Source organism: Phacochoerus africanus, chromosome X (assembly GCF_016906955.1).
Source record: "Phacochoerus africanus isolate WHEZ1 chromosome X, ROS_Pafr_v1, whole genome shotgun sequence".
NCBI classification, from domain to species: Eukaryota; Metazoa; Chordata; class Mammalia; order Artiodactyla; family Suidae; genus Phacochoerus; species Phacochoerus africanus.
In genome coordinates, this window is record NC_062560.1 from 118,440,132 (window position 1) to 118,450,536 (window position 10,405).

General features: G+C 50.9%; 1 protein-coding gene across 1 annotated transcript in view; it reads right to left on the reverse strand.

Annotated features, from left to right (window-relative positions):
* MCF2 (MCF.2 cell line derived transforming sequence) overlaps positions 1–5,930 on the reverse strand; it is a 91,972-nt gene extending 86,042 nt beyond the window's left edge. Inside the window, exon 1 of the mRNA XM_047764265.1 lies at positions 5,678–5,930. Coding sequence (XP_047620221.1) covers positions 5,678–5,930 — 253 coding nt within the window. The remainder of the gene's footprint in view (positions 1–5,677) is intronic.
* Positions 5,931–10,405: the final 4,475 nt, after the last annotated feature.

Sequence of the window (10,405 nt, forward strand, 5' to 3'; positions counted from 1 at the left end):
TCTCTGCGTGGACATCAAACGGGCGCCCCAAAGTTAGCCGGTCCCAGAGCCCACATCTGGTGCTCCTGGTTTCCCCTCCCCCGGCTCCCCCTGCAGGTGTCCCCATCTCCATCGGTGCCAATTCCTGCCATTTAATTCTTTTTTTTTTTTTGTCTTTTTGCTATTTCTTTGGGCCAATCCCGTAGCATATGGAGGTTCCCAGGCTAGGGGTCCAATCGGAGCTGTAGGCTCCGGCCTACGCCAGAGCCACAGCAACTCGGGATCCGAGCCGCGTCTGCAACCTACACCACAGCTCACGGCAACGCCAGATCCTTAACCCACTGAGCAAGGGCAGGGACTGAACCCGCAACCTCATGGTTCCTAGTCAGATTCGTTAACCACTGTGCCACGACGGGAACTCCCCTGCCATTTAATTCTTAGAGTCATCCTAGATGCCGCTCCGAACCATGAGCAAACCGTGTTGGCTCTCCCTGCAAATTATACCCAGACTCTCACCACCTCCATCACTACCTCTCTGGTTCAAGCCACCGTCATCAATCCTTGGAGTCTCCTGACAGGTCTCCTCACTTTCACCTGCGTCTCCCCTTTATCTTATTCCCTACGCAGCACCCAGAGCGATCTAAGTCACCCTTTTGCTCAAAACCTTCCTATGGCTCCTCACGTGATTCCGGACAAAAGCCAACATCCTTATCACGCCCTCTACGATCCAGACCCACTACCTCTCTGGGCTACACACACACACACACACACACACACACACACACACACACACACACACACACATGTCCTCCGTTCTCTTCCTATTCCTTTAACGTGTCCATACTTTCTCATCTCAAGGTCTTTACTCTGACTGTCCCCTCGGCCTGGAACATTCCCTCGGAGCCCCCCCCCCAACGATGTCTCCCCCCCCACCCCACCCCCGCGCCCAGGTCGTGGCTCAGTGTCACCTTCCCAGTGCTGAAAGGAATAAGAGGCCAGTCAGACCCTTACGTTCATCATGCATAAGCAAGGGAGGGCTTGGGTGAAAAATGAATGAGAGGAAGGGCTCTGTGACCCTGGCCTCTTGCCAGAAGCCAACGACCTCCTGGCCTAGACCTTGGCAGTGATCCGATAGGAGGCATCTCCCTTAGGGGGCTGACCTCGGCTTCGGCGCGGGGCCGGTGAGGAGCAGCGTTTTTATTGAGCCCCCCGGGGTGCTTGCTTGAGAAGATGCTGGAGAGGGACATTTGCCTTCACTCCTTGGGGTCAGCTCCGAAGACTGAAGTGCCTCCCAGTGCCAAGCACTTGCGGGCATGCTCGAGAAATGCAATGGATACAATGCATCGCCATTTTCTGATGGATTCTGAACACGTTTGTTTTACACGAAATAGAACATTACAATTTCACGTATTAGGATAACTCAATTTATAAGAGAACACGGGTTTCACTGATAACTCATTTCAGTTTAGAAGTAGGAAAATAAAAATAAAAAGGTTTTAGGAACAGAAACAGGCTGATAAATACAGACAACAAACTAGTGGTTACCAGAGTGGAGAGAGAAGAAGGGAGGGGCAAGACAGGGAAAGGAATGAAGAGGTACAAACGACTAGGTATGAAATAAGATACACGGATGTAACACACAGCACAGCAAACATAGCCACTGCTGCGTAATAACTTTGCATAGGGTATAATTTTTTTTATGGCTGGACCCGAGGCATGCGGAAGTTCCCGGGTCAGGGGTCGAACCTGCCCCGCAGCAGCAACCAGAGCCGCTGCAATGACAAGGCCAGATCCTTAACCTACTGAGTCACAAGGGAACTCTACTTTGTATGGAGTATAATTTATAAAAAATATTGAATCACTGTGTTGTACATCTGAAACTAACATAATACCATGAGTCAACGATACTTCATTTTTTTTGGCTGTGCCTGCAGCATATGGAAGTTGCGGGCCGGGCACTGAACCCACACTGCAGCAGTGACGGCGCTAGATCCTTAACTCACTGAGCCACCAGGGAACTCCTACTTCAATGTTTTAAAAAAGCTTTTATGTAACCAGAAGAGAGGTCACAGAGTCCGAGTACTAATGGTCATACACATTAAGAGAAGCAGACTCCCCACAACCCTAGTCATAGTCTATGTACTCGTATTCTGCAAATAACGCTAACAAGTTTAGTTGTTTCCTAGCACGTAACAACAAAAGGGGCAACGAAGGAGGTAGCTTAGAGGATTAGGCAGTAACTGCTGGTTGGTAGAAAGAGTTAAAATAACAGCAGCAAGAAATGAGGGGATATACGGAAAGATTAGAAAACCAGGCATTGCAAATTAGAGGCAGAACGATCTGTGCCCAATTTAATGCAGGGACAAACAGAGCTGCCGCAGCTTAGGAGCCCTTGAGGCAACACTATATACAGCAAATTAAAATAACTAATGCCATTATAAGGATAATCTTGAGTCATCAAGACAGGATGCAATCATCTCCAGGTTCAGTAATCAGGAAGGTAAACTTTCTGAAAAGCTTTCCATCCAAAACGGTCAGAGATCTGGGCGAGGGAAAAAGCCAGGCACTAAGGCGCTGAACCTCAGTTACCCAGAAAATCAGTTCTATGGAACGACTCAGAGATCAGTGTTGCCCAGTAAATGACCCATCATCACTGAAATACATTTTCAATGATGTATTTGCATGAACACTAAGTTGCAGTGTATACTGAATATTAACTTTTGCTGTAATGTACACATCTTCTTGAGCTAAACTCTGACAAAAGCCAAATTTGCAGGGACCAGGTTTTCACAACTACTAATCTGAGTTATCTGAGGTTATCTTAGATCAGTATAGTTTGGGTTCTTTTGTCCTGCAAGGAATGCAAAACCTTTCTCCCCCCCCCCCCCCGCTTCCGCCCCCAACATCAGGTAAGGAAAGTGAGAGGGGGTAAAAAAATCCTCTACCTAAGGGCACGTTCGAAAGGTAATTTTATAATAAATGTGGGCTCCATCTATGCTAGACTTCCTGAGTTATGAAGATAACCCACTGAAGTAATTTAAGGAAAGAACTTCACAGGTGAGATTGTAAGAAACAAGATTCACTTCTTCCCAGCTCCAGACCTATTGGTCGGCTCTGAGTGTTCCGCCTAAACCACGCATCCAAAACTGAACCCCAAATTTCCTCTTCCTCCTCCCTTCCCTGCTATATCCCAACCTCTCTCCCCATCCCGCCATCCCATCCAGAAACCCGGAATTAACCTAGTCTCCTGCCCTGTCCCTCAAACCTCGAAATCAAGTCAAATCAATTCTACCCTCTCATTTCCTCAAGCTTCTCCCCTTCTCCCCATTCCCAGAACGGACTTAGTTCGTGTCTTGGCCCACACCTGCCCAGCTTGCTACAACTGCTCTCTAACTGGCCCCCTTATTCCCGGTCTTCTTCCTCTCTGCGGCACACTCCACACACTGTGTCCTTCACACAGTCACCAGATGGCATTTCCCAAAGCAAGAAGCTCCACTGTGCAATGCTGCTGTCAACCACGGTGCACAATGTGCCTGATACAACCCTAGCAAGGGCGTCGTTCACAGTTTTGCAGTGCACAACCTAGACAACCATACGTAGCGGCCTTGCTCCATTCCTCTGGTTACAACACTCCAGTGGCTCCTCCTGGCCCTACAAAGTAAAGCCCTCTAATATGCCTTACAAAGGGCCTGACCCAGCCTCTGTCTACCTCCCCAAAGTGATCTCTCTCCTGTATTTTCCACACTTTACATTCTAATCATTAAAGAAAGAAAGAAAAAGTTTCCCAAACATGTGATGCCATCCCCTTTCTCCTTGTTTTTGCGCATCTTATTTCCTTTGTCTGATTACCCCTCCCCACCACCCTCCATCCCTAGCCCCAGTCCACCTGGAAATGCATGCGCATCCTCGAAGATTCAAGTCACACATCACCTTCTCCCTGAAGTCTGCCCTTAGCTAGGGCCCTAAGTAGAGTTGCTCATCCTCGCTGCCCACGGCAGATGCTGCACAAGCAGGTGCAGTTAGCTTATTACAATGTAGCATGTCCTATAGGGAGCAGTGTCTAAACGGTCATTACGGAAACGATCTCAGAAAGTTCTGCACCACAGTGAAAAGCCTTGTACACATATTTTTTAAACAGATGAACCTTTTTTAGATACACGAAATCCTTTTTACACATAAAACTATCCCAACTAGGGTGCGTGCCCTAACATCCTAAGCACAGACCACTTCCAGGCCACTGGGGCGGTCCTCCAGACCGTGCAGCTAAAAATGCTAAAAGGCAAGCTTGCTTAAAAATGGAACGCTGCACCCGGTGTCATTTGGCTGCTGTGCTGGGTCATAATGCTGAGGCGACAGGGGCCTGCCAACATGCAGGAGCCTTCAAAGGTATGGAAGATGACACACCCGCACAACTTAGAGAAAGACAAGAAATCACTGGCGGTGGAAATGTGAACGCAGAGTGCGTAGCCTACCTAACAAGTTCCGTGCTAAAGCAGACATTTCTCGTATGGAGCTTTGCGTTTGTTTTGTTTTTGTTTTGAACTCTCAGGAAGATGCAGGAGCAAACACAAGACGCAGAGCCCTTGCCACACCCCCCTGAGCTGCACACGTTCCGACGAGCGAGGCGGCCGCAGCATCCCAGGGCCTTTCAAATGCTCAACACCTGAAGGAGCGTGCGCTGCGCCAGCCCACGCCCCTTCACGACGGATTACACCTGGAAACCAATCGCGCCCACCTTCAACCCCAAACGGGCAAGACCCGAACATCCACACAGGCCGCAGCGGTGACACGCTGCGTTCTAACCACAGGCACGGCAATGCCGGTACCTGAAAACGCGTCTGAAAACCCCAGAGCTGCACCCTGTTCTCGGGTGGCTCCTCAGCCCCGGTCTGCATGGTCCCCTAGGGAGCTATCTCCTCGGAGCCCAGAGCCTGCTGCACCAACCCCAAAGCTCTGCACCTCCCGCGAGGCAAACGTGTGCGCATCACCGCGGGCAAGTGACCGAGTCCACAGTCCCCCGCGCACACCCCTCAACCAAACCACGGCAGTAGCAGTAAAGGACGTGTGGGTTTGTCGGCTCTTTTTGTTTGTCCCGAGAGACAACCCCAAACTTCTGCCTTTGGGGTTAGGACCCCAGGAGGCAGGAAACTCCTGGGCCCAGCTGGCAAGACACACCCGTCCTGGCGAAAAGTCCCAGCCGGCGGAGGCACGGTTTCTCTACAACTTCTCCGACTGCAGTGCGGAGAGTCTCCGAACCGCAGCGCCTTTGGGGACTCGGTTTCCCCAAACGTCTCAACCCCACCCCACCCCCGCTTTTCCAGCCTGCGGGGAAGATTACGAGGGACGTGCACCCTCGGAAGGCCGGCTTCTGGCGGGCGGGATGCGGGCTTGGAAGACACCGTCTAATGCCACCTCTGGCGACGCACCGGGGCGGGTGAGGAGGACAGCGGGGACCCGAAGCAGCCACGGCGGAGACGTCCTCACACCACCTCCCGGACTTCCCCAGAGTCCCCCCGCAGCGCGGCCCGCGGCCGGAGGGACAACTGGCGGGCGGGCTGGCCGTCGCGCTCGCGGCCCGAGGGCAGGCGAAGCGTGCTGGGCGGCCGGGCGCCTGGGGATGGAGCGCGGGAGGCGAGGGGCGCGCGAGCCTGGCGGGAGGCAGAGACCAGCGGGCGGCGAGCGCCAGAAGGGAACTTACCTGCGACGAAGACCGCCTGCAGCAGGCAGAGGTAGCTCTTGCCGTACTTTTCGGAAATCCGCACGCGCTGCAGGGCCATGGCCATGTCCACCTGCAGAGGGATGGCCTGGGTGGTCGCCACCAACGCGCAGCCGTCCGGGTCCTGGGGAAGGCCCGGCGTCCTGCCGTCCGCCTCGGGGGTCCGCGGCTCCGGGGCCCCGGGCGCGTGCCGGGCGGCCGAGCCCAGGTGGGGCCGGGAGCCCGCCGCCGCCATCGTCTAGCGGGAGGCCGGGCCGGGCCCGCCCCCCGGCCCGCCGCCGCCGCCGCCGCCGCCGCCGCCGAACTCCTCCCCGCGTCCGGCCCGGCGCCGCCGGGGGGTTCTGCCGCCCGCCCGCTCAGCCCGGCCGCGCCCGGAGGCCGGAGGGCGCGGGGCGCCCGGAGCCCGGGAACTTGCTCGGAGTCCGGGGCTCCGGCGGGGCGTTTCTAGCCCCGGCAGCCGCGAGGGCAACTCCCCCAGGGTGTGCACACACGCCCCCGCTTAGCTTCCCGGAGGCCCGGAGGCGGGGAGGTGGAGGAGGGACTCGGGCAGCCTAAAGGGAGAACCCCTGCAGAGACGCCCATTGTCAGCGGAGGGAAGGCCGGCCCCGGAGCGCACACGTGGTGGGAGGGGACGGCCCGGCCTCGCACTCCCATGGCAACTCGTGCTGGGCTCGGCGCTTCCCTGGCATCCAGCGAGCGCTGGCCGAGGCCGAGATTGGCCGCGCGCGGGAGCCAGGACGCTAGCCAGTGGCCCTGCCGGACTGCTGTCCTAGAAAGGGCTCAGGAACGCAGAGAGCGCGGGAAAATGGAAAGGCAAGGGGAGGTGACCCCTTCAAGAAGCCAAGTGGGAAAGGAGAGGAGCCAGAGCTCTTGCCTTGCCCCAGAGCCCCCAGGGATGGGGCCCGATGAAAGATGGGGCTCCGAAGTGTCTGGAAGGAAAGGAGTGAGCAGGCCCGGCAGGAGTGCTGCCCAGGAAGCGGCCACCTGAGGACAGGCCTGGGGAGGTCCGCATAAAAAGTGCAAGTCTGGGAGTTCCCTTGTGGCGCCGCAGGTTACGGATCCCACGTTCTCCCTGCAGCGTCTTGGGTCACTGCAGTGGTGCAGCTTTGATGGCTGGCCTGGATACTTCCACACGCCCCAGGGCGTGCCAAAAACAAAAACAAACCCTGCACGTCTGAAACCATGTCAGTGCTATCGGGAGGGATTCGCCAGGATTTTGCTGCAATGCTTGCAGCCTTTAGCAGAGCTGCGAGTGCCACTTCTTTCTTTAATCCTTAGCCTTTTCAAAGTTTTCTAGTAAGACAGTGTTCTGATGTTACATAGGCCAGTCGTTCCACGTTGATCTTTCGACCGCTCTATGGAGAATCATTCATCTATACCTCCCGAGAGCGGGTGCAGGCAAGTGTAAAAGGCAAAAAGTAAGCAGAGGAAGAAAACACACACACACACACACTCACTCACACACACACACCCCCTCCTCCTCCTCTAGCCAGTTCAAGCTCTGTCTGAATGGGTCCACAGACAGAATGTCTTCCAGCCCCCCTCTTGAATATGTGAAGAGGAGAAACAGCTTGCAACTGTTCCCGCATATGACATTAAGAATTCCACCGATGTTCTTTTCCAACTTAATAAATAACTGTACGTTGAAAAAGTAGCAGTCTATAAAAGTAGTAGATGACTGTATAGGAGGCTGTCTTTTAAACACAGGGTCGCGAAAGCTTTACTTAGCGTAACAAAAAAAGCACGTGATTGATCCATATCTGGAAGGAGGGATGCCCTGCTCTACCGTCAAGTGAAAAAAGTAAGATGCAAACCAATAGTTGTCGTCTGCTCCCACTTTTTAAACACTATCCATATGTATGTGCATAGGAAATGATTGGGAAGTGATCTCTGTAGTGGTCTCTGGAGAGTGAAATTGGGAATCACTTGGTCCTGGGGCACCTTTCACCTTTTGTTTCATACGTATGTTCAGTCTTTTCACAATGGACACGTGGTTTTTTGTAACTCGCTTTCTAAATAAATAAGGAAATAAATAGAGAAATACATTTAGGTAGAGAAAGGTATTAGAAAATTAATAATGAAAAAGTATTTTCTAAATATAAAATCATAAACTGGGTCACTTTGCTGTACATCGTAAATCAACTATAATAAAAAAGAGCAGATAAAAAAATAAATATAAAATCAATAGACTCTCTGGTTTCAAACTATACTACTATGGTAATCAAAACAGCATGGCAATGGTACAAGAACAGTTACATAGATCAAGGGAACAGAATAGAGAGCCCAGCAACTTCTGTTGTAGCTCAGCAGAAACGAATCTGACTAGGATCCATGAGGATACAGGTTTAAACCCTGGCCTCGCTCAGTGGGTTAAGGATCCGGCGTTGCCGTGAGCTGTGATGTAGGTCGCAGACGCGGCTCAAATCCCACATTGCTGTGGCTGTGGTGTAGGCTGGTGGCTACAGCTCCGATTGGACCCCTAGCCTGGGAACCTCCATATGCTGTGGCGTGGCCCTAAAAAGAAAAAGAAAAAAAATAGCCTAGAAATGAATTCACATGGGCAATTAATCTACAACAAAGAAGGCAAGAAGATACCATGGGGGAAAAGACAGCCTCTTCGGTAAACGATGCTGGGAGAACTGGAGTACCTTCTCAAAACATGTACAAAAATAAAATGGATAAATATTCAAATCTAAGACCTGACATCCTAGAAGAAAATATAGGCAGTATGCTCTTTGATATCAGTCTTAACAATATCTTTTTTTTGGGATGCATCGCCTCAGGCCATGGAAACAAAAGCAAAAATAAACAAATGGGACCTCGTGGTACTAAAAATCTTTTGCACAGTGATGGAAACTATCAACAAACAAAAAAGGTTCCCTACTTGAAGGGGAGAAGAAGATATTTTCATATAGTATATCTGATAAAGGGTCAGGATCCAAAATACACAAATGATTCATCCAACTGGACATCAAAAAATATATTTAAAAATGGGCAAAGGAATTGAATAGATATTTTTTCCAAGAAGTCATATAGGTGACCAACAGACACGTACATGAAGAGTGTTTAACATCATCAGTCATCAGGTAAAAACGCAAATCCAAACCATAATGTAGGAGTTCCCTTGTGATGCAGCAGGTTAAGGATCCAGCGTTGTCACTGCAGCAGCTCAGGTCGCCGCTGTGGCGTGGGTTCAGTCCCTGGCCTGGCAACTTCTACACGCCCAACATGCAGCCAACCCCTCCCCCCCCAAAAATACAAACAAAACAGAAACAGAATCACAGATACAGAGAACAAACAGGTGGTTGCTAGAGGGAAGGGGGTGGGGGAAGAGTGGAATGGGTGGGGGAAGTTGTGAGGTGCAAACTTCCAGTTACAAAATAAAGGAGGCACGGGGATGAAATGTACTATGTGGAGAATATTGTCAATATCTTCGCATGGTGACAGACGGTAACCAGACTTACCGTGGTGATCATTTTGTAATGTATAGAAATAGTAGAGAATCACTATGTTGTGTACCAGAAACTAACATAGTGTCATAGGTCAAATATATATATATATATATATATATATATATATATATATATATACCAAACCAAAAAACTCATAGAAAAAGAGATCAGGAGTTCCCGTCGTGGCGCAGTGGTTAACGAATCCGACTAGGAACCATGAGGTTGCGGGTTCGGTCCCTGCCCTTGCTCAGTGGGTTAACGATCCGGCGTTGCCATGAGCTGTGTGTGGTGTAGGTTGCAGACGCGGCTCGGATCCCGCGTTGCTGTGGCTCTGGTGTAGGCCGGTGGCTACAGCTCCGATTAGACCCCTAGCCTGGGAACCTCCATATGCCGCGGGAGCGGCCCAAGAAATAGCAACAACAACAACAACAACAACAAAAAAGGCAAAAAAAAAGAAAGAAAAAGAGATCAGATTTGTGCTTATCAGAGGCAGAGTGGGGGCAGACTAGGAGGCAGGCAATTGGAGGAAGGAAGTCAAAAGGTACAAACTTCCATTTGTAAGCTAAATAATTACTAGGGATGTCACGTACGACATGATAACACTGGTATAAATGATACATGAAAGTTAAGAGTAAATCCTGAGTTCTCATCACAAGGGAAAATATTTTTTCTATTTCTTCAATTTGGTATCTACATGAGTTGATGAATATTCACTAAACTTCTGCAGTCATCATTTCACTATGTAGGTAAGTCAAATCAATTACTTTGTACACCTTCGACTTATACAGTGCTGAGTTTCGATTCTATCTCAATAAAAATGAAGTCATCTTTTCATTTCATCAAAATCAAAAAAATGGAATCATCATCCTCATCATCAAAAAATAAGAGTGACGTTCCCGCTGTGGCGCAGTGGGTTAAGAATCTGGCACTCAGAGGTCCCGTGGTAGCGCAGCGGAAACGAATCTGACTAGGAACCATGAGGTTGCGGGTTCGATCCCTGGCCTTGCTCAGTGGGTTAAGGATCCCGCGTTGCCATGAGCTGTGGTGTAGGTCGCAGACGCCGCCAGGATTCTGTGTTGCTGAGGCTGTGGTGTAGACCAGCAGCAACAGCTCCGATTAGACTCCTAGTCTGGGAACCTCCATGTGCCGCGGGTGTGGCCCTAAAAAGACAAAAGACAAAAAAAAAAAAAAAGAATCTGGCACTGTCTCTGCAGTGGCAAGGGTTCAATCCCTGGGCTGGGAATTTCCATATGCCGTG